Below are 24,779 nucleotides of genomic sequence, written 5' to 3'. Positions count from 1 at the left end.
GTGTCCAGGGGATGCTGACGGTCAATCGGGGGGACAGGAAAGAGACTCCTCCAGCCTGGGAGCTGCCCTCAGTGGGCCCTTCCTCCCGCAAGACCCAGCGCTACATGAGGCCGTGCTGTGAAAACACACAGCCTCTGAGGGTCGCACTGTAGGCCCTGATGAAGAAAAAAGGCCTACCCAGTTTTTATCTTTTTCAAAATTGTTCTCATACTTTAATGAATCTTTTCTCATTTTATTAGTTTAAATCTGACTAATACAGCAGAAGATAAAAAAAGTCTAGTGGATTTTAATTGCAGCTGAAGTTAAAATGTCCTGCTGTATTTTATTAGTTTAACAAGCTAAATATTCTGCCTTTGACAGCTTTCTTTTTACCCAAGAAGGGGGTCTCATGATACACCATATATAATACCATTAAAAGAGAAACTTTCGGTAAATTAAACAAGTGTCTGTCTGAGCAAAGAACAACTCTCCCGTCAGGCAGCCCTCAGAACTAGAAGAGGTTCAGAGAGCACCCCTCCCCGGTGGTCCGTGGAGGTGGCTCGCGGAGGCCCGTGGCACCTCCATGCAGCAGCACAGCTCATGACAGAATCATCAGTCACACCCATCTCTTCTTCTGTAGCCTGGCTCTTCAGTGAAGATGTAGAATGAAAAGTCACCTGGGCACAGTGGCTCATGCCTGTAATCCCAGCACTTTGGAAAGCTAAGGTGGGAGGATCACTTGAGCCCAGGAGTTTAAGACTAGCTTAGGCAACATAGTGAGACCCCATCTCTACAAAAAACTTAAAAATTGGGCCGGGTATGGTGGTCATGCCTGTGATCCCAGCACTTTGGGAGGCTGAGGCGGGGGATCACGAGATCAAGAGATGGAGACACTCTTGGCCAACATGGCGAAACCCCATCTCTACTAAAAATATGAAAATTAGTGGAGTGTGGTGGCACACACCTGTAGTCCCAGCTACTCAGGAGGCTGAGGCAGGAGAATCACTTGAACCCGGGAGGTGGAGGTTGCAGTGAGCCAAGATCATGCCACTGCACTCCAGCCTGGCGACAGAGCCAGACTCCATCTCAAAAAAAAAAAAAGAAAAATTAGCTGTGTGTGTCTGTAGTCCCAGCTACTAAGGAGGCTGAGGGAGGAGGATCACCTGAGCTGGGGGAGGTTGAGGCTGCAGTGAGCCATGATGGTGCCACTGCACTTCAGCCTGGGTGACAGATCAAGACCCTGTCTCTAAATAAATAAATAAAAATAAATCACTTGGGTACTCCTCCCATCTGCCAGAAGTCTGCTCAGCCCCTGCATAGCAGTTTTTTGTCCAATGATCAGGGCGAATTATTTGCCAGCCAACACACATGATGATAATCGCTCTTCCCACTGCCTGCCTTTGACATTCCCACACTCAACATACTGTTTGATAAAGGAATTTCGACAATGGCACATCTGCTTTTCCTCTCACTATGACATTTATCACCGCTTTTTAATTTCCTAGAGTTCCCTTTTTAGTGCAGTTGGAAGTTGTTAGTTTGTTACATTTGTTGCAGCTGATGATCCAATGTTGATGCATTATTGTAGACCACACTCCCGTTCACATTAGGGTTCTCTCTTGGTGGTGTGCGTTGTATGGGTTGTGGCAAGTGTGTGATAATATCACTTTTGAAGCTGGTTTTATAAGGTTTTGGTTTTTTTTGTTTTTTTTTGTTTTTTTCCCGCAAAGGTGGGAAAAGTACCCAGGTTTACACTTACAAGTACCCCTTTGAAAGATATGTCTGGGGCTGGGCGCGGTGGCTCAAGCCTGTAATCCCAGCACTTTGGGAGGCCGAGACAGGCGGATCACGAGTTCAGGAGATCGAGACCATCCTGGCTAACACGGTGAAACCCCGTCTCTACTAAAATACAAAAAAAATTAGCCGGGCGAGGTGGCGGGCGCCTGTAGTCCCAGCTACTCGGGAGGCTGAGGCAGGAGAATGGCGTGAACCCGGGAGGCGGGGCTTGCAGTGAGCTGAGATCCGGCCACTGCACTCCAGCCTGGGCAACAGAGCCAGACTCCGTCTCAAAAAAAAAAAAAAAAAAAAAAAAGATATGTCTGAAGTTTTAGTCTCTGATTTGCCTGTAGTGACATGATTAAAGACTGTCATACTAAAAAGCACTATTTTTCACTTATTCTGAAACATTTCAATTGATTTACCAGATAAGTCATCCTTCTTTGTCTGAAGTGACATAACCTCACTTGATAAGGTGTTAAGACAACCATGGACAAATGGATTATTGATCTAATAATCAATTAGCTACCGATGAATCTCTTGGGTGTTGACCCGTGTCTTATTTTCCTATTTTCTTTTATGGCACCGTATGCAAAATGATCACAGTATGTGATTCCAGACTTGGTCCTGGTCCAGAGGAAGGAGATTAGTGAGAAAATGGATCATATTCTATAAAGTCCGTGGATTAGTTAAGAGTGTTGAAGTTAAGAGTGTGCAGTGGCTCTATAAGAATCGGTCCTGCTGGGCGCAGTGGCTCACACCTGTCACCCCAGCACTTTGGGAGGCTGCGGCGGGCGGATCACGAGGTCAGGAAATTGAGACCATCCCTGGCTAACACGGTGAAACCCCATCTCTACTAAAAATACAAAAAATTAGCCGGGTGTGGTGGCGGGCGCGTGTTATGCCAGCTACTTGGGAGGCTGAGGCAGGAGAATGGCGTGAACACGGGAGGCAGAGCTTGCAGTGAGCTGAGATCGCATCACTGCACTGCAGCCTGGGGGACAGAGCGAGACTTCTTCTCAAAACCAACCAAACAAACAAACAAAAAAACAATCTGCATTCTTGGGCCAGGCACAGTGGCTTACACCTGTAATCCAACACTTTGGGAGGTGGGTGGATCACGAGGTCAAGAGATGGAGACCATCCTGGCCAACCTGGTGAAACCCCATCTCTACTAAAACACAAAAAAAACTAGCTGGGCATGGTGGCACACACCTGTAGTCCCAGCTACCCAGAAGGCTGAGGCAGGGGAATCACTTGAACCCAGAAGGCAGAGGTTGCAGTGAGCCAAGATCGTGCCACTGCACTCCAGCCTGGCGACAGAGCAAGACTCCATCTCAAAAAATAATAATAATAAAAAAATAAAAACAATCTGCATTCTTTATAAAGACCCCAAAGGGTTGTCAGCATTTTATCTTTAATTAGCTCCTTCTATGGTAACATGTCTAAGTTCTGTTTTAGAACAGAGGGTGAATTAACCACAGCAGGTTTAGGAGTGTCCTTCTCTGTCTTGTGTCTCCACGTTTGGGTTTTGGGGGAATGACCACCTCTCCCTCCCCACACCATGGCCACTTCTAGCTCCAGGAAATGAACTATGATCATGCCACTGCACTCCAGCCAGGGCAGCAGAGAGAGACCCCACCTCTTTTTAAAAAAAGAACGCAGAGGCATCAAACTGTCCTAGAAGTCACTGTATTTTTCACTACCACATGCTCACATTCTAAAAAATGTTTTTAAGAGAGCAGAGAAAGAGGCTGGGTGTAGTGGCTCACACCTGTAACCCCAGCACTTTGGGAGGCCAAGGCGGGTGGATCACTTGAGGTCGGGAGTTCAAGACCAGCCTGGCCAACACGGTGAAACCCCACCTCTACTAAAAATACAAAAATGATCTGAGCATGGTGGCAGGCACCTGTAATCCCAGGTGCCTACGAGGCTGAGGCAGGAGAATCGCTTGAACCTGGGTGGTGAAGGTTGCAGTGAGCCAAGATCACACCACTGCACTCCAGCCTGGGCAACAGAGTGAGACTCCATCTCAAAAAAAAAGGAGGGGATGGGGGAGAAAGAAGGGAAATACTAGTTTCATTTAAGAATGTCCTTGATGATGGCCAGGCGCGGTGGCTCAAGCCTGTAATCCCAGCACTTTGGGAGGCCGAGACGGGCGGATCACGAGGTCAGGAGATCGAGACCATCCTGGCTAACAAGGTGAAACCCCATCTCAACTAAAAAATACAAAAAATAACTAGCCGGGCGAGGTGGCGGGTGCCTGTAGTCCCAGCTACTCGGGAGGCTGAGGCAGGAGAATGGCGTAAACCCGGGAGGCGAAGCTTGCAGTGAGCTGAGATCCGGCCACTGCATCCCAGCCTGGGCGACAGAGCGAGACTCCCTCTCAAAAAAAAAAAAAAAAAAAGGAATGTCCTTGATGAAGCAGTAAAAAATATTAATTTTATTAAATTTCAACTCTTGAGCACACATCTCTTTAGTATTGTGTGTGTGATGAGATGGGAAGTCCCTCAGAGTACAATGACCACCTCCCAGAAAAACCTGTGTGTGCCTGATTGATGTGTGGGCAGAACTAGCCATTGTTTTCCTAAAACTCCATTTCTGCTTGACAGAATGACAAACTGTGATTACTCAGACACAGGTATTTGGCAGAAATGTTTTCAAAAATAAACAAAGCCTGACATATTAAGAAAAACAGCTGGCACGTTTTTGTTGCCAATGATAAAATTCAAGTTTTCAAACAAAGAAATGAAAATTTTGGAGTTGTGTCTGCCAACCAGGAACCTGACAACTTCCCAAAAGTTGATGACTTTTCTGATGAGGTTGGTGGTGATATTAATGAATGTGATTTTTTCACACTATTTAATGAAATGTGGCAATGTTTGGAAGATCTGCAAACTCAGTAAACTCATATTTTCCAAGTGACCAATATATGATGTTACAAAACTATACCCATTAGTAAAATACTCATTCAAGTTTCAAGGGAGACTAAAATTACTTTTTGAAATTAGTTATATGTATATTTTTTATTGAGATAGAATGTATGTAACGTAAAATTCACCATTTTAAAGTGGACAATTCAGTGGCATTTAACACATTCACAGTGTCGTACAATCACCACCATTATCTAGTTCCAGAACATTGTCATCACCCTGAAAGGAAACCCCAGCCCCATTAGAAGCCACTCTCCATTGTCCCTTCCTCGGTCTCCTGACAGCCACTAATCTGCTTTCTGTCTCTAGGGATTTGCCAATTCTACATATTTTATGTAAAAGGAATTATACAATATATAGTCTTTTGTATGAGGCTCATCCATGTTGTAGCATGTGTCAGAACCTTATTTTTTTGTGGCTAAATACTATTCCATTGTATGGATGGACCACATTTTGTTTATCCATTCATCTGCTCATTGACTTCTGGGTTTTTCCACTTTTTGGCACTTTGACTAAGTCATTTCACTGCCCTCTGGCCTCCATGGTTTCTGTTGAGAAATCAGCCATTACTCATATTCTGGATTCTCTGTTTGTGATGCCACTTCTCTCTTACTGCTTCTAGGATTCTCTCTTTGTCTTTGCCTTTCAACAGTCCGATTATAATGTGTCTTTGGTGTGGATTTCTTTACATTTATACCACTTAAAGTTTGTTGAGGTTTTTGAGTGTGTAGATTCATGTCTTTCATCAAATGTGGGAAGTTTTCAGCCATCACTTATTCAAATATACTTTACCACTTTCTCCCTCTCCTCTCCTTCTGGGACTCCTATTATGTGTTTGTTGGTAAGCTTGGTGGTGTCCCACAAGTTTCTTAGGCTCAGCTCATTTTTCTTTTCTTTTTTTTTTTTTTTTTTTTGAGACGGAGTCTCGCTCTGTCCCCCAGGCTGGAGTGCAATGGCGCGATCTCGGCTCACTGCTAGCTCCGCCTCCCGGGATCCCGCCATTCTCCTGCCTCAGCCTCCTGAGTAGCTGGGACTACAGGCGCCCGCCATCGCGCCCGGCTAATTTTTTTTTTTTGTATTTTTAGTAGAGACGGGGTTTCACTGTGTTAGCCAGGATGGTCTCGATCTCCTGACCTTGTGATCCGCCCACCTCAGCCTCCCAAAGTGCTGGGATTACAGGCGTGAGCCACTGCACCCGGCACTCAGCTCATTTTTCTTCTTTTTTCTTTCCACTCCTCAGACTAGGTAATCTCAGTTGACCTTTCTTCAAGTTCCCTGATTCTTTTTTCTGCCTGCTCAAATCTGCTGTTGAATTTTTCATTCCAGCTGTTATGCTTTAAACTCCAGAAATTTTATTTGGTTCCTTTTTACAATTTCGATCTTCTTGTTGATATTCTCTACTGGTGAAACATCACTCTTGGCCGGGCGCGGTGGCTCAAGCCTGTAATCCCAGCACTTTGGGAGGCCGAGGCGGGTGGATCACGAGGTCAGGAGATCGAGACTATCCTGGCTAACATGGTGAAACCCCGTCTCTACTAAAAATACAAAAAACTAGCCGGGCGTGGTGGCGGGCGCCTGTAGTCTCAGCTACTTGGGAGGCTGAGGCGGGAGAATGGCGTAAACCCGGGAGGCGGAGCTTGCAGTGAGCCGAGATCACGCCACTGCACTCCAGCCTGGGAGACACAGCGAGACTCCGTCTCAAAAAAAAAAAAAAAAAAAGAAACATCACTCTTATGTGTTTTTTGTTGTTGTTGTTGTTGTTTCGTTTTTGTTTCTGTTTCTGTTTCTGTTTTGATATGGAATCTCACTCTGTCACCCAGGTTGGGGTGCAGTGGTGTGATCTCAGCTCCCTACAAACCCTGCCTCGTGGGCTCAAGCAATTCTCAGGCCTCAGCCTTTCAAGTAGCTGGAATTACAGACGCCTACCACCATGCCTAGCTAATTTTTGTATTTTTAGTAGAGACAGGGTTTCACCATGTTGGCCAGGCTGGTCCCTGAGCTCCTGACTTCAAGTGATCCACCCAATTCACCCTCCCAAAGTGCTAGGATTACAGGTGTGAGCCACCACGCCCGCCTGTCATGGTTTTTTATAGTGCTTTGTACGTGATTTCCTTTAACTCTTTAAGTATATTTTATATAGTTGATTTAAACTCTTTGTTTCATAAGTCCAAAGGCTAGATTTTCTCAGGGACGGTCCTATTTATTTATTTCTACATATGGGCCATACTTTCTTGTTTTCTTGCATGCCTCATAATTTTTGTGGAAAAGTGGATATTTTGAATAGTATAACATGGTGACTCTGAATATCGGATTCTTCTGTCCTCCCCACAGTTTGCTGTTGCTGCTTATAGGTGTTGTTGATTGTTTTATGACCTTTCTGAACTAATTTTGTAAAATCTGCTTTTTTTTTTTTTTTTTAGACAGTCTTTGTTGCCCAGGCTGGAGTGCAGTGGTGTGATCTTGGCTCACTGCAATGTCCACTTCCTGGGTTCAAGTGATCCTCCTGCCTCAGCCTCCCCAGTAGCTGGGATTACAGGTGTGTGCCACCACACCCACCTAATTTTTCTTCATATTTTTTAGTAGAGACAGAGTTTCATCATGTTAGCCAGGCTGGTCTTGAACTCCTGGCCTCAAGCAGTCCACGTGCCTCAGCCTCCCAAAGTGTTGGGATTACAGGCGTGAGCCCCCACACCCAGCCAAAATCTCTATTCGGTTACCTTAGTGGTTAACTAGTGATTTGATGGAGATTTCCTTAAATGCCAAGTTTTATCTTTTTTTTTTTCTTGATTAAGGTTTCACCTGTTTACCATAATCTTTTAATTCATTTGCAGAGTTCTGATAAAGTTGATTCTGACGATGTTTGCCCATGTTTTCACTGCTTTTGTGAAGGGATGGGTTTTGGAGTTCCTTACTCTGTCATTGTCATGGATGTCAGCTCAAGATTAATGGATTTCAATGTTACTGAGTATGAAAAGCTCGTTGATAATGGTTTCAGATTCCACATTGCAGCTAACCTTTAAGAAATTACCAGTTGTCAAGTGTTGCGATAGTATCAAGTAAAAATATCCACAATTATCTGAAAAGGCTATTAAAACGGTGCTCCTTTTCCAAGTATATATCTGTGTGAGGCCAAGTTTTTTCAATGTACTTCAACTAAAACAGTAAACAGTATACAATAGATGGAGCTCAGAAGCAGATGTGCAGAGCGGTCTCTGTAAGCCACACACTGTACAGACTTGTGAAGACGTAGAATCATTCCGCTCTTCTCATCTTGGGTTGTTTTTTTTTTTTTTATTTGGAAAGTGTACCTATTCTTTAAGTGTTAACCTATAACGGGTTTATTATTTTTTAATGAATTAATACATCTTTTTAAAAATTATCTATTTTGATTTCTAATAAGGGAAATAATCGATTTAACTTTTAAAAGCAAAAGCAGGCGGTGTGTGGTAGCTCATACCTGTAATCTCAGAACTTTGGGAGGCCGAGGCGGGCGGTTCAGTTGAGGCCAGGAGTTCAAGACCAGCTTGGCCAACATAGAGAAACCCCATGTCTGCCAAAAAATACAGAAATTAGCTGGGTGTGGTGGCATACGCCTGTAACCCCAGCTACTTGGGAAGCTGAGGCATGAGAATCACTGGCGCCTGGGAGGCAGAGGTGGCAGTGAGCCGAAATCACATCATTGCACTCCAGCCTGGGAAACAGCGCAAGAGTCTGTCTCAAGGAAGAAAAAAAAAAAAAAAGCTCTTTTTCAGGGGAGGCAGCGAAATCTCAAAATTTTGTAAGAGTGTATTTTTTAATAGACCAAATGACTGAGACCCACTATGTTCGGAGACAGTGTTTTCTACTCCTTCCGAGTCTGCTGGGCACTGGACAAGGCCCCTGAGATGAGGGCAGACTTCCAGAGGTCATGCACTCTGCTCTCCCAGCACCCACAGGTCAGCGGTGTCCCACAGGGAAGGTGCCACCGGGCGGTACTCACCTGCCTGCCCAAGCTGCAAATCAGAATGGCCCCAAGACATGAGGGTGGCATGTGCCTTTTTTCTTTCTATCATAGAGGTGGCGACTGCCTTCTCATCGCCTGCGCCCTGAGGCCGATGGGTGGGGGAGGTCTCACCATTCTGCTTTCCCCTGGTCCTCCACTGTACCTTCTGCACTTCTTAAAGGCGACCCTGACGTCCTCCTTGGCTTGAAGCAAGGGTCGCTAATGAGAGGAGGCAGAACCACAGTGGTCAGAGGCCGTGGGAGAAGCAGTTAGCCTCTCGCTCTTGAACTCAGCTCCGCGAGCCTGCTCTCGGAAATACACACTCAACCTGCTCTTTGCAGAACTGTCAAGTCTTTGGCCTCCCTGGGTGTTTTAGGAAAGGAAGCATATACTTCAGGTTCATTTCCTTCCACTTCAGTCCTCTGGTCGTCACGGTGGGCTGCAGCAGATTTTACATCGCCGTTTTCCGTGTGCGAGTCTAGGACAGACCAAATGCGTGGGAATGCCTTGGCGGCCACGCACATTTGGGTGCCTCCTCCTTTGCATGGACCTGCCACCCACCTCCCTCCCCACTTCCATCAGGTCCTTCGGGATCCAACTCAGGAATCCCTCCTCCAGGAAGTTCTACCGTTAGCTCCCCAACTCTTTCTTCCAAAACTCTTTTCTCTTTTCCAAAAACCGTCTTCGCACAGCTCCCACTAGATAAATAACTCGCCAGACAGTGTCCAGTGGCCCTGGATCCTATGGCCTCCTGGTGGCAGGGTCTGAGTCTTTGGCCTCGTTGGTAGCAGCGGGGAGACCCTGGGCTTTGCAACAAGACGGCCTGGCTGGGGAGTCAAGGCTGCCATCTGCCCTTGCTTTCGTTCTGGTTCCCCATCGATGTGGTGTGGGGAGAGGAGCAGGTGACTATGAGGCTGGCTTGGCGGACACTGGAATGGATGCAGCAGCTGCATATTAATGTTATGATGTGCACACACATATGCCGGGTTAAAATTCAGTAGCAAGTTTTTACCACACGATTGCTGCTGCTTCTGTCAGACAGGCTCTCAGGCTTATCTACGTGTGCGAAGCAATACTCCCTGCCTCAGCTTTCACGCACAATTTAACTCACCCCCACCGCCCTGCCTGCGTGGAGCCTCCTTTTTATTTTGTAGGAGCTCGAATCATTATTTGGATATTAATAAAAACAAATCTTGGCTGATGCTAACCATCTGATTTCCTTTTTTTTTTTTTTTTCATTTTGTTTTGTTTTGTTTCTGCACACATTTTCTTTAGCTTGAAATGGCGATTGAAAACCTCCAAAAAAGCGAAGGAATCACATCACACAAAAGCGGTTTACTCAACAGCCATGTAAGTGTGTGTCTGACCTGGCAACCTGTCCCTGCTCTGCTTGTAACCTGCATAGACATTTTTAAAACAAACAAAGGCAACCGGGCGCGGCGGCTCACACCTGTAATTCCAGCACTTTGGGAGGCAGAGGCGGGTGGATCACTTGAGGTCAGGAGTTCGAGACCAGCCTGGCCAACATGGTGAAACCCCATCTCTACTAAAAATACAAAAATTAGCTTGGTGTGATGGTGGGTGCCTATAATCCCGGCTACTTGGCAGGCTGAGGCAGGAGAATTGCTTGAACCCGGGAGGCAGAGGTTGCAGTGAGCAGAGATTACACCACTGCACTCCAGCCTGAGGGACAGAGTGAGACTCCATCTCAAAAAAAAGTAAAATGCCGGGTGTGGTGGCTCATGCCTGTAATCCCAGCGCTTTAGGAGGCCGAGGCAGGTGGATCACGAGGTCAGGAGATCCAGACCATCCTGGCCAACACAGTGAAACCCCATCTCTACTAAAAATACAAAAAAATTAGCCGAGCATGGTGGCAGACGCTTGTAGTCCTAGCTACTTGGGAGGCTGAGGCAGGAGAAGGGCGTGAACCCAGGAGGCAGAGTTTGCAGTGAGCCGAGATCGCGCCACTGCACTCCAGCCTGGGCGATAGAGCGAGACTCCGTCTTTAAAAAAAAAAAAAAAAAAACAAAGACAATAAAATGCCCCCTTTAAAGTGCCCTTTGTGAAAGGTGGTTGAGGGGGAAGCCAATCTAGCATCCTACATCCAGCAAAAAATGCCCTTCAGCAATGAAGGAGAAATCAAAACAGATTCTTTATTTGTAAAAGGTAGATAATAACAACACCTACCTCCTTGGGTTGTCATAGGGAGTAAATTATTTAATGTACGTAAAATACTTTCAACAATACCTGGCAGGTGATAAGCAGTATAGTTATATATGAAAAATAAAAACAATGCAAAAATCAGCAACAGCAACAAAAAAGAGAGAAAACGACATAGGGTTGGGAATGCCTTAGACGCTTAGCTAATTTTCCTGGAGTTCTCTCTTGGAAAGAAACAGTAATTTGAGAAAAGCATAAAGCAGCTAATTCGTACAGATTTTAGTGTCTAGGATTTTTCTCCTCCCCTTGTCTCTTGGGAGAAGACCATGATCACAGGCCCCATGACAGGAGGTTGGGGGCATCTCAGCTCTGCAGAGCTCCGTAGCAGGGTGGGACTAGGGGACGTGGCCGGCTCCGTCTTTATTTCCAGGAACAATAGAGAAGGAAAGCTCTAGCCCCCTCAGACTCATCGCTTTCACTTCTCCCCAAACGCTCTCGATTCAGCTTTGCACATACCTGGAAATGTGTTTGGCATCTTAAACCTGGGACAAGCCATTGAAGTCAGAATGTCCTTCTAGCCGTTGTGCTCTCCAGCACTTCAATTGGGATCTGACGTTCTCTTGAGAATTCAGACATCAGAGAAGTTCCCTTCAGTGGACCCCAGTCCTCACTGTGATCCCATCCTAACTCCCGCCCTCACCGTGATCCCATCCTGACTCCCACCCTCACCGTGATCCCATCCTGACTCCCGCCCTCACTGTCATCCCATCCTGACTCCAGTTCTCACTGTCATCCCATCCTGACTCCCGTCCTCACTGTCATCCCATCCTGACTCCCGCCCTCACTGTCATCCCATCCTGACTCCCACCCTCACCGTGATCCCATCCTGACTCCCGCCCTCACTGTCATCCCATCCTGACTCCCGCCCTCACTGTCATCCCATCCTGACTCCCGTCCTCACTGTCATCCCATCCTGACTCCCGTCCTCACTGTCATCCCATCCTGACTCCCGTCCTCACTGTCATCCCATCCTGACTCCCGTCCTCACTGTCATCCCATCCTGACTCCCGTGCTCACTGTCATCCCATCCTGACTCCCGCCCTCACTGTCATCCCATCCTGACTCCCGCCCTCACTGTCATCCCATCCTGACTCCCATCCTCACTGTCATCCCATCCTGACTCCCATCCTCACTGTCATCCCATCCTGACTCCTGCCCTCACTGTCATCCCATCCTGACTCCCGTGCTCACTGTCATCCCATCCTGACTCCCGCCCTCACTGTCATCCCATCCTGACTCCCGCCCTCACTGTCATCCCATCCTGACTCCCATCCTCACTGTCATCCCATCCTGACTCCCATCCTCACTGTCATCCCATCCTGACTCCTGCCCTCACTGTCATCCCATCCTGAGTCCCGTCCTCACTGTCATCCCATCCTGACTCCCGTCCTCACTGTCATCCCATCCTGACTCCCGTGCTCACTGTCATCCCATCCTGACTCCCATCCTCACTGTGATCCCATCCTGACTCCCGCCCTCACTGTCATCCCATCCTGACTCCCATCCTCACTGTCATCCCATCCTGACTCCCGCCCTCACTGTCATCCCATCCTGACTCCCATCCTCACTGTCATCCCATCCTGACTCCCGCCCTCACCGTGATCCCATCCTGACTCCCGTCCTCACTGTCATCCCATCCTGACTCCCGCCCTCACCGTGATCCCATCCTGACTCCCGTCCTCACTGTCATCCCATCCTGACTCCCGCCCTCACCGTGATCCCATCCTGACTCCCGTCCTCACTGTCATCCCATCCTGACTCCCGCCCTCACCGTGATCCCATCCTGACTCCCATCCTCACTGTCATCCCATCCTGACTTCAGTCCTCACTGTCATCTCATCCTGACTCCTGCCCTCACTGTCATGCCATCCTGACTCCCATCCTCACTGTCATCCCATCCTGACTCCCGCCCTCACCGTGATCCCATCCTGACTCCCATCCTCACTGTCATCCCATCCTGACTCCAGTCCTCACTGTCATCCCATCCTGACTCCAGTCCTCACTGTCATCCCATCCTGAGTCCCATCCTCACTGTCATCCCATCCTGAGTCCCATCCTCACTGTCATCCCATCCTGACTCCCGCCCTCACTGTCATCCCATCCTGACTCCCATCCTCACTGTCATCCCATCCTGACTCCCGCCCTCACTGTCATCCCATCCTGACTCCCATCCTCACTGTCATCCCATCCTGACTCCCGTCCTCACTGTCATCCCATCCTGACTCCCGCCCTCACTGTCATCCCATCCTGACTCCCGCCCTCACTGTCATCCCATCCTGACTCCCGCCCTCACTGTCATCCCATCCTGACTCCAGTTCTCACTGTCATCCCATCCTGACTCCAGTTCTCACTGTCATCCCATCCTGACTCCCGCCCTCACTGTCATCCCATCCTGAGTCCCGCCCTCACCATGATCCCATCCTGACTCCCGTCCTCACTGTCATCCCATCCTGACTCCCATCCTCACTGTCATCCCATCCTGACTCCCGCCCTCACCGTGATCCCATCCTGACTCCCATCCTCACTGTCATCCCATCCTGACTCCAGTCCTCACTGTCATCCCATCCTGACTCCAGTCCTCACTGTCATCCCATCCTGAGTCCCATCCTCACTGTCATCCCATCCTGACTCCCGCCCTCACTGTCATCCCATCCTGACTCCCATCCTCACTGTCATCCCATCCTGACTCCCGTCCTCACTGTCATCCCATCCTGACTCCCGCCCTCACTGTCATCCCATCCTGACTCCCGCCCTCACTGTCATCCCATCCTGACTCCCGCCCTCACTGTCATCCCATCCTGACTCCCGCCCTCACTGTCATCCCATCCTGACTCCCGCCCTCACTGTCATCCCATCCTGACTCCCGTCCTCACTGTCATCCCATCCTGACTCCCGTCCTCACTGTCATCCCATCCTGACTCCCATCCTCACTGTCATCCCATCCTGACTCCCGCCCTCACCGTGATCCCATCCTGACTCCCGTCCTCACTGTCATCCCATCCTGACTCCCGCCCTCACCGTGATCCCATCCTGACTCCCGTCCTCACTGTCATCCCATCCTGACTCCCGCCCTCACCGTGATCCCATCCTGACTCCCGTCCTCACTGTCATCCCATCCTGACTCCCGCCCTCACTGTCATCCCATCCTGAGTCCCGCCCTCACCATGATCCCATCCTGACTCCCGTCCTCACTGTCATCCCATCCTGACTCCCATCCTCACTGTCATCCCATCCTGACTCCCGCCCTCACCGTGATCCCATCCTGACTCCCATCCTCACTGTCATCCCATCCTGACTCCCGCCCTCACTGTCATCCCATCCTGACTCCCGCCCTCACTGTCATCCCATCCTGACTCCCGCCCTCACTGTCATCCCATCCTGACTCCCGCCCTCACTGTCATCCCATCCTGACTCCCGCCCTCACTGTCATCCCATCCTGACTCCCGTCCTCACTGTCATCCCATCCTGACTCCCGTCCTCACTGTCATCCCATCCTGACTCCCATCCTCACTGTCATCCCATCCTGACTCCTGCCCTCACTGTCATCCCATCCTGAGTCCCGTCCTCACTGTCATCCCATCCTGACTCCCGTGCTCACTGTCATCCCATCCTGACTCCCATCCTCACTGTCATCCCATCCTGACTCCCGCCCTCACTGTCATCCCATCCTGAGTCCCGCCCTCACCGTGATCCCATCCTGACTCCCGTCCTCACTGTCATCCCATCCTGACTCCCATCCTCACTGTCATCCCATCCTGACTCCCATCCTCACTGTCATCCCATCCTGACTCCCGTCCTCACTGTCATCCCATCCTGACTCCCATCCTCACTGTCATCCCATCCTGACTCCCGCCCTCACTGTCATCCCATCCTGACTCCCATCCTCACTGTCATCCCATCCTGACTCCCGCCCTCACTGTCATCCCATCCTGAGTCCCGCCCTCACCATGATCCCATCCTGACTCCCGTCCTCACTGTCATCCCATCCTGACTCCCATCCTCACTGTCATCCCATCCTGACTCCCATCCTCACTGTCATCCCATCCTGACTCCCGTGCTCACTGTCATCCCATCCTGACTCCCGTGTTCACTGTCATCCCATCCTGACTTCTGTGCTGGCCAATGTGTAAAATGAGGCATTACTCAAAAGGCAGTGAGTGATTCTGGGGGTGGAAAGTGACATAGGACAGTCCGGAAACCTGGGCTTCTGGGTTAGGCACAGGTGTGGTCACCTGCTCACCGCAGCCCTTGGCGAGGCCTCTGCCCTCTGCGCTCTGCCTCAGGGGGCTGGTCACTAGAAGAAATGACAGAAATATCTCCTTCTGCCAATTGTCTTGAAGCAAAAAAGACAAAACAAAACAAACACCATGCCGGACCCCTGCTCAGTGCCCCGCTCCCCTCCAGGCTGCGTAGGACATGGTCATCCTGTCATGTGTCACTGCTAGATGACGTCCTCCCTGTAGATGAACTCAGGGAGAAGGGAGTCTTCCCCACGTGCTTGGAAAGAGGATCTCCCCGGCCTCGAGTCTTAAACTCAGAGCACATACATATGGGAAAGTGTGCAGAAAGACATTCCCCACCAGGCCATCTTCAGCCTGAACATAAACTCATGCGGGCCCAGGGTCTCAGCCCCGGGCAAGAGGGCTGTGTGATCCAGGCAAGATGGGGTTGCAGAGCCTGGGCAGGCAGCGTGTCCACAGGAGAGTTAAAATGTCTGTGGGAAAATGGGCTGGGCGCGGTGGCTCACGCCTGTGATCCCAGCACTTTGGGAGGCCAAGGCGGGCGGACCACTTGAGGTCAGGAGTTCAAGACCAGCCTGATCAACGTGGCAAAACCCCGTCTCTACCAAAAACACAAATATTAGCCAGGTGAGGTGGCACATGCCTATAGTCCCAGCTACTCCGGAGGCTGAGACAGGAGGATAGCTTGAACCCGGGAGGCAGAGGTTTCAGTGAGCTGAGATCGCGCCACTGCACTTCAGCCTGGGAGATATAGCGAGACTCCGTCTCAAAAAAAGAAAAAATGTCTATGGGAAAATGCATGAACCGCTTGTCTCTGGCTGCTGGCATCCTTCCTGCTTTCTAACACTTCACCCGAGGCAGACTTTCTCAGGTCGCTTCCCCACAGATTCACATTCCCGAGCTGACTTTTCCAGCAGGTAAAATCTCATGTTTCTTTTTCTCACTGGTGATTCGCTGTTGAGTTGTTTCCTTCCATCCTGAGCTGTGATCAGTAAGATTTGGGGCTTGGTGACTTGAAACCAAGGAAGTAAAATAAGATCTTTCTACAGAGTTCACCACACACATGAGTAGAACAAACCTAGATCTTGCTTTGGCAAATGTGAGAGCCAGAGACGAAGGGAGGAGTTAAAACACGTGATCTGCTGGTGGACGGGGCGACGCGCCCTCGCAACGGCTGTCCCCGGGGCTGCCTGTGGCTGGGACTGAGTGGCCTCCCAGACCTCCCTTCTCGGACAGCCCCAGGGAGGGTCCCCCCAGTGGCAGGGCCTGTGTGCCTCTTCCCTGCTGCCAGTGGTGACGTCAGCCGACCGTCTACCGTGTGCAGGGTTCTGGCCAAGTCAGTGCCAAACACAGGGAGTGAAAAAGGAGGAAAAAGTCACTCCAGGGAGCTTAGCATTTGAGGCAGAAGGTGGGAGATGTGGGAAAACCACCCAGGGAGCCCGCCCATAGACATTTCTGAGTGGAGCTGGTTCCCTCCTCTGCGCTGTCTCAGGAGGGAGGGGGTGTTCAGATGCTGGGACCCTGGTCAACAGGAGCTTCCCAGGCCTCCCCTCTAGGGGCTTGGACCCAGGCGGTCTGCAGGGCCTGGAGGTCTGCACGTTGGAAGAACCTTCCAGTCAGCTGATGGTCAGCCTGGCGTGGAAACCCCCAGGGAGGAGGAGGCCCCCAGCAGTGTCCAAACTGGGAAAGGGCAGGATATGGTGCCGTGAAAATGGGGATTACCCTTCCAGAGGGAAGGGGACGGAGCTGGGGCTGGGGATGAAATATGTCTTCACCCGACTGGGTATGGCAGGCCGCCGCCATGAGCAGAAGAGGCGACCTCAGCCCCTAGTGGGCACCGGGCTGCCTTCAGGCTACCAGCCGACCCGGACCCCGCAGCAGGTTCACTGAGTCTCTGTCACCACGAGATGGCGCTGTCTACTAAAATAAACACATCACTCACGCAGCCTGCGGGAGAGAGCTGGGTGTGGAAGAGTCATATTAGGGTTATGTGACTTCTTGCTTTGAAATCAAGAAACACACATTGTCAAAGGTCATTTAGCCTTCAGCTGGTGACCTGTGTAGCCTGGCGCCATGGCCGTGCTGTCCTGCAGGCCATGGTGGGGTCGCTAGAGCCGGCAGCTCCTCAGAAGGGGCCTCTGTCCAGAAGTGCCGCTGTTTTCCCCGGTATTCCTGCCTGCCGTGGATTAGCATCTTAGCTCAGTGCGTGGCCTCCACCCTCAACAACCCCTGTGCCTCCCACAACCCCTGCGCCTCCCGCCCGCGGTCCCATCTCAGGCAGGGGCAGCCGATCTTCCAGGCGCTCAGCCCCCAACCCCACTGCGTCCTCGCCTCCCTGCTCCTCTCATGCCCACCCCCAGATGCTCTTCAACCTCACCTTCAAGAAAGATCCAGAACCAGATGGAACCCCCACCTCCTCCACCTCTACTACTTCCCCAACTGCCACTGTCCCTGTGGATTCTTTCGGCCACCTCCTAGCCAGCCGTCGGCGCCCACCCCTACCCAGCCTCCATCCCCTTCTCGCAGCAGCCGCCAGAGTGAGCTGCTAAAACCCAGGTCAGATCACCACACTGCTCTGCTCGGAAGCCTCCAGGGCTCCCCTTGGCCCTCCAAGTAGAACCCAGTGTTGTCAAAATGGCTCACAGGGCCCAGCAGGACCGGCTGTCTCCCACTCCTCACTCTGCTCCAGCCACGCGGGCCTCCTCCAGCCACATAGGCCTTCTCCAATGCACCATGCTCGGACCTGCCCCAGGGCCTTTGCACTGTGGGGCCCTCTGCCTGAAGCTGTCTTCCCCAGGCTCCCTGTCACCTCCTTCGAGTCTTCACTCAGCGGGCACTTTCTCAGTGAGCCCTGCCTGGCACCCCACCCCACCTCAATTTACTATTGCGTCGTCCCTCCAGTACCTCTGTGGCGGCGACCCCCGTCCCCTTTCCCAGGTGAGTTTCTCTCATGACACTCAGCACCGGCCCTCATTCGGTTCATTTGCCTTCTTTATTGTGGGTCTCTGCCAGACAAGAATGGACACTCCCAGAGGGCAGGGGTTTTTGTCTTTTATTCGCCGCTGCATCCCCACACCTGGAACAAGCAGTGGCATAGAGTCAGCTCTCGTAAATATTGGTGGGAGGAGTGAAAAGGTGGGTGTTCCAAGTCGGATTATGTCAACACAGATACACATGGACGGTCGGAATAGCTGCCCAAGCTGCTAGTGTATGGCCCGGCAAGACTCTGACTCACCACCAGGAGCCAGTGTCAGGCAAATTTGCCCCCAGGAATAGAAACAAGTGTCTTAGGAGATAAAGGGGGCTGGGTAGGTGGGCATGATCCCTGCCTTCCCACCTGCAGGTGAGGGTATCTGTCCACAGGGGCTGTGCCTGCGAAGAGCCCAGAACCACAGGCCTTTGTGGGGGGGCCAGGGAGAGGGAGGCACTGGCATTTCGGGATTTTTATTCCTTAAAAGGAAGGATTTGATCCATTTCATCAAAAGTGTGCCGTCCTGACAGACTGCGGCAAATGTGGATACACTGTACATTCCTTGGAATGCATTCTGCTCATTTTTGTTTGATATTGACACAGAAAGAGTGCAAATATCAGCAGACAAAGCAGACTGCAGAACATGCCCAAACCGGAAAGGTGGCTCTGTCCAGCTGCCGCCTTTCCTGGCATGAAGGTGCCCCAGCCCTCAAGAGCAGGGGAGGTGGGCGAGGTGTGGTTGGAGCAGCCGGACCCTCGTGGTCGGTTTCACGGAACTGACCTGTGACGCGCGCCCCGGTCTGACGCGCCGCCGGGTGTGGGCTCCGGCACTGAGGGATGGGAAGGCCCTGTGCATAAGTGGCTCCCAGCCTGCTGGTGAGGGTAGACCCTGAACAGAGTCTGCAAGCCCATCACACTTCAGTTCTAACCCAGTTCCCCTCCCGGAAGTTTGCCGATGCAGAAGGGGGAGGAAATGGACCTGACTCTTCCAGCCACATCAGTCTCTTCTCTGTGGCTTTTTGATGTTGAACAAGAAGGACTTGTTGTCAAGACAACTATGCATCCTTTTAGTGTCAATGCCAACATAATTACCTGAGCAAAGGATTCTACTCTTAAATAGCACGGGGGGTCGGGGGTAAACAGCAGAAGGATCATCTGTTCCAAAACTTTCTTTGTATGTGTGAGCCAGTATGTCCTCCTGGTGGATGCAGTCTTAGACTCGAACCTCTCAGGACTCCTAGTCCAGTGCTCCTTCCAGCTCACCACCCACAAAATCTGGCCTCACACTTTTAGCCTGAAAATCTGCATCGTCATTTGTCTCCTTGAGATGTGGGGCCACTGGCCCTGGCTCCTGCTGCCCGTGGAGGACAATCTAAGAAGTGGCATCTGTGGCCCCAGCCTCAGAATGACCAAGGGAAGCCTCTGGCTTCTTCACCCAGACACCCTCTGTTCGCTCCCCACCTACCTCCTCGGACAGTCTTTCTCTGCTGCCAGGCTTGAGACATCTCCAGGGTCCTGCGGATGCCCACATGGGCAAAGCTGGCTCCATCTCCACCCTCAGGAAGAACGTGCTCTAGGTGAACAGGTGAATGTGCACACCTGGCTCCATCTCCACCCTCAGGAGGAGCACGCTCCGGGGAACAGGCGAATGTGCACACCTGGCTCCATCTCCCTCAGGAAGAGCGCGCTCCGGGGAACAGGTGAATGTGCACACCTGGCTCCATCTCCACCCTCAGGAAGAGCACGCTCCGGGGAACACGTGAATGTGCACACCTGGCTCCATCTCCACGCTCAGGAGGAGCACGCTCCGGGGAACACGTGAATGTGCACACCTGGCTCCATCTCCACCCTCAGGAGGAGCACGCTCCGGGGAACACGTGAATGTGCACACCTGGCTCCATCTCCACCCTCAGGAAGAGCGCGCTCCGGGGAACACGTGAATGTGCACACCTGGCTCCATCTCCACCCTCAGGAAGAGCGCGCTCCGGGGAACACGTGAATGTGCACACCTGGCTCCATCTCCCTCAGGAAGAGCGCGCTCCGGGGAACACGTGAATGTGCACACCTGGCTCCATCTCCCTCAGGAAGAGCGCGCTCCGGGGAACACGTGAATGTGCACACCTGGCTCCATCTCCCTCAGGAGGAGCGCGCTCCGGGGAACAGGTGAATGTGCACACCTGGCTCCATCTCCATGCTCAGGAAGAGCGCGCTCCGGGGAACAAATGAATGTGCACACCTGACTCCATCTCCACGCTCAGGAGGAGCGCGCTCCGGGGAACAAATGAATGTGCACACCTGGCTCCATCTCCACGCTCAGGAAGAGCACGCTCCGGGGAACAAATGAATGTGCACACCTGACTCCATCTCCACGCTCAGGAGGAGCGCGCTCCGGGGAAGAAATGAATGTGCACACCTGACTCCATCTCCACGCTCAGGAGGAGCACGCTCCGGGGAACAGGTGAATGTGCACACCTGGCTCCATCTCCACGCTCAGGAGGAGCACGCTCCGGGGAACAAATGAATGTGCACACCTGACTCCATCTCCACCCTCAGGAGGAGCGCGCTCCGGGGAACAAATGAATGTGCACACCTGACTCCATCTCCACCCTCAGGAGGAGCGCGCTCCGGGGAACAAATGAATGTGCACACCTGGCTCCATCTCCACCCTCAGGAGGAGCGCGCTCCGGGAAACAGGCGACAAGCACACATGACAAATCCAGACTGTGAAGGAAAGCTTCAGGGCCCACACTGCGGCTCCCGACTGTCATCCCAACACTTCGGGAAGCTGAGGCAGGGGGATTACTTGAGCCTGGGAGTTGGAGGCTGCAGTGAGCTATGATTGCACCACTGCGCTCCAGCCTGGGGTGACAGGGCAAGACCCTGTCTCTAAAAATATATATATAGCCCTGTCTCTTAAAAAAAAGTATATACATATATATACACTCATACGCTAACTTCAACACCAAGGTTGTGGTTCATAGTATTCATAGCATTAAATACGAGGAAGACTCTTAAGGGTCCAAGCACTCTGCCAGAGCCGGGCTTTGGAGGAGAAAAAGGGAAAAAAGTAACACAGCCTCCATTGTATCGGAAAAAGTCCAGTCCAGAAAGCTGGAAGATGAAGGGTGTGAACGACTCGATGGAAAGTGAAAACTCTGATGTCCTTTTCCCAAAGAGGCAAGTGAGAAAGAGATGAAGTCTCCACTCCGGGGCCCTTCTCAGGGTCCTTTGTTTTAACTCTCCCTTATTCAGAGGACAGGAGGGCAGGGGTCCCTCCCTGTGGTGATGGGCACAGTCAAGCACGTGGCACCCAACGCCGGACAGATGAAATTGGCAACTGCTAATCCATCACCTGCACTCATGGCCGGGGCGGACACCGCACGTCACACAGGGCCCTGCAGGCGGCAGGAGGCAGACTTTGTGGTAGCAAGAGGGCGAGGGGCCCCTGGTGCCGCGGAGGAGGTGATGGGCTACTTGAGTGATTCAGGGGCTGCCAGGAAACCGGAATCCAAGCTCAGGGGTTGCGGCAGGAACCACTCCTGTGCCCTTGGTAAGGAGGGATGTTTGGCCACAGGACTTACCTGCAGGAGCAGAGCTGGAGGGGAGCTTGTGGTCAGGAGGTCTGAAGCCCTCCTGGCTCGCCCCAGAGGCAGCACATGAGGTTGGACCCGCACTTCAAGACTGAGGCTTTGCTCCTCTTCATCCTCAACACCCGCGTGGGCAGTGCCCCTGCCAGGTGACTCTTCCCACCCCTCTGGAGGTTTTGTCCTCAGCTCTTTGGTTCCAGGGTAACACATCTGGTCCCAATTTCTACCCTGAACTCCAGCCACCCTCCCCGTTTCTAAAACAGACTCAGCCCCACAGCGCACCTGCAATTCGGCTTACAAGACCGCCGCGCTCAGGCCCCACACACCCCTTCCCCTCAACCTTTGACCTGCTCGTCATCCTGTGAAACATTCCAGAACCCAGGGCAGGTCCTCACTCCACTGTGACCCTGGGTCAGCCCCCGTTAGGGCTGGAGGGGCCAGGACACGCTGGATCAGGTGGGTCTTAGATGAGATAAGAGGGGTCCCGAGGTGCTGGTCGTTGGTGCAGGGCTGGTCAAAACCACCCCATAGCACTATTTCATAAAAAGGAGATGAAGCCCGGGTGCAGTGGCTCACACCTGTAATCCCAGCACTTTGGGAGGCCAAGACAGGTGGACCATCTGAGGTCAGGAATTTGAGGCCAACATGGCAAAATCCCATCTCTACTAAAAATACAAAAAACATAAGCCAGACGTGGTGGCTCATGTCTATAATGCCAGCTACTCGGGAGGCTGAGGCAGGAGAATCACTTGAAGCCAGGAGGTGGAGGTTGCAGTGAGCCAAGATTGCGCCAGTGCACTCCAGCCTGGGTGACAGAGTGAGACTCCATTTCAATAAATAAATAATAAAAAGGAGATGCACGCTTACTTCCTCCCCAGCTTGCAATGCAGAGTGTGGGGGAGCGGGGGCAAACAGAGGGCAAACGTGACGGTGTGGGGGAGGGTGCTGTGGTGAGGGGACAGATACTTCCCAGGGGACAGGCCTGCTTTGTGTCTTGTAGGGTGTGTGGGGCACAGGGACAAGGGCTTCCCAGGCCAAGGGCTGTGCAGGAACCCAACATGCCCGGTGGGGGAGGGCTGAGGACCCAGCACTGCCCACTCGGAAGGGCCCAGGCAACAGGAGCCCTGCAAAGCTCTGAAAGCAGGGCTCAGCCTAGACAAAGCCGCCGACAGCCTCGCACAAAGTGGACCAGGTGGGGACAGCCGGTTTCCCCCCACGCTCTTGACGTGGGATCTGGACTCGGGCCTCGCTTCTGTGCGTGGAATTCCTGTCTTTCTCCCAATCGCAGGCATCAGTGAAGCCTTTTGTATTCACATAGCAAACCTCTCTGGATCAGGGGACAGACGATAACAGAGGGAGAGGTGGAAACCAGAATTAAGCCGCAGCCTTTAAGGCACTTGGCTCAGGGCATCAGTTGGTGGGTGGGACACCTTTGCGTCGAAGCCCAGTGTGGGGACTGAGCTCTTCCTGTGGACAGTTCTTGCCCTTCTAACTGGATGTTAACTTCTCGAGGCATAGTCCTTGGCTCTAGACTCATTTAGCTCATCTTTTTGTTTTGTTTTTTGAAAGAGACAAAGTCTTGCTCTGTCGCCCAGGCTGGAGTACAGTGGCGCGACCCTAGCATCACTGCAGCATCGACGTCCTGGGCTCAAGCAATCCTCCCACCTCCGCCTCCCAAGTAGCTATGTCCTGCCTTTTGACTCGGACACAAAACCGTGCATATAAGCATTTGTGTATTTTATTGAATTTCCATTTGTACCTCCCTCAGTGAGGGATCTCAGTACATGTTAGCTCACTGCTTACTACAGAACATGGGGCTGTGCGGTCCCCCAAGTCGTCTTCAGTCTTCCTGTTTAGCATCAGAATTTCCTCCATTCGTGTATGCTGAGGAGCTATTGGGTGTTTAAACCCTGTGTGGTGGTGTGTGGGCATTTAAGTGACTGAAGACAGAACCTAGTAGTTCTTGATCACACCCAGAGTTTTACAAATTAAGTCCGGGAAACGGAAAACCAGGCTAAACATGGGAGAATCAATAAATGAGAGAAAATGAGCTATTCATTAATCTGCTTAGAGAATTCAAATCAGCGACCACAAAGATGGATTTCTGGCCGGGCGCGGTGGCTCACGCCTGTAATCCCAGCACCTTGGGAGGCTGAGACAGGCCGATCACCTGAGGACAGGAGTTTGAGACCAGCCTGGGCAACATGGTGAAACCCCATCTCTACTAAAAATAACAAAAATTAGCCAGGCGTGGTGTTGGGTGCCTGTAATCCCAGCTACTTGGGAGGTTGAGGCAGGAAAATTGCTTGAACCCAGCAGACAGAGGCTGCAGTGAGCCAAGACTGCGCCACTGCACTCCAGCCTGGGTGACAGAGCAAGACTCTGCCTCAAAAAGAAAGAAAAGATGGATTTCCTCATCCTGTTTGGTAATACAGGGAACGCAAGTAATTCTCTTAACGAGTCCACGTTGGCATGTTAGCGTTCCTCAGGCTTCTGACAAACGCAGGCGTGTCTGTCTTTTCGCAGCTCCAGTGGCTGTTGGATAATTATGAAACTGCGGAAGGTGTGAGTCTCCCCAGAAGTTCTCTTTACAACCACTACCTTCGGCACTGCCAGGAGCACAAGCTGGACCCGGTGAACGCTGCCTCCTTCGGGAAACTGATCCGTTCTGTGTTTATGGGGCTGAGGACACGGCGACTGGGCACCAGGTGGGTAGACGACCCCCAGCCCACCTGTCCTTCCTCTTCCTTTCCCAAGAAATGGAGCTTTTGGGAAAATGCTAGGCTTCCGCCTCCTGTCCAGGTGGCCTGATTTGCAGCCACCTCTGGAGTGCTTGCGGTTACTTTCTTTTTTTTTTTTTTTTTTTAGAGGGAGTCTCGCTGTGTCTCCCAGGCTGGAGTGCAGTGGCGTGATCTCGGCTCACTGCAAGCTCCGCCTCCCAGGTTCACGCCATTCTCCCGCCTCAGCCTCCCAAGTAGCTGAGACTACAGGCGCCCGCCACCACGCCCGGCTAGTTTTTTGTATTTTTAGTAGAGACGGGGTTTCACCATGTTAGCCAGGATAGTCTCGATCTCCTGACCTCGTGATCCA

The 24,779-nt window shown here is 51.6% G+C and overlaps 1 protein-coding gene across 35 annotated transcripts in view; it reads left to right on the top strand.

Annotated features, from left to right (window-relative positions):
- RFX2 (regulatory factor X2) overlaps nucleotides 1-24,779 on the top strand; it is a 205,281-nt gene that overhangs the window by 157,066 nt on the left and 23,436 nt on the right. For 18 of the 35 annotated variants that reach the window (XM_077979394.1, XM_077979398.1, XM_077979397.1 and 15 more), the window contains 2 exons: nucleotides 9,946-10,020; nucleotides 24,216-24,397. In XM_077979394.1, the coding sequence (XP_077835520.1) occupies nucleotides 9,946-10,020; nucleotides 24,216-24,397 (257 nt within the window). The remainder of the gene's footprint in view (nucleotides 1-9,945; nucleotides 10,021-24,215; nucleotides 24,398-24,779) is intronic. The other 17 variants (XM_077979404.1, XM_077979405.1, XM_077979406.1 and 14 more) reach the window with 1 other exon arrangement.

This window comes from Macaca mulatta, chromosome 19 (genome assembly GCF_049350105.2).
Source record: "Macaca mulatta isolate MMU2019108-1 chromosome 19, T2T-MMU8v2.0, whole genome shotgun sequence".
Lineage (NCBI taxonomy): Eukaryota > Metazoa > Chordata > Mammalia > Primates > Cercopithecidae > Macaca > Macaca mulatta.
This window is presented reverse-complemented; position numbering and strand designations above follow the sequence as displayed.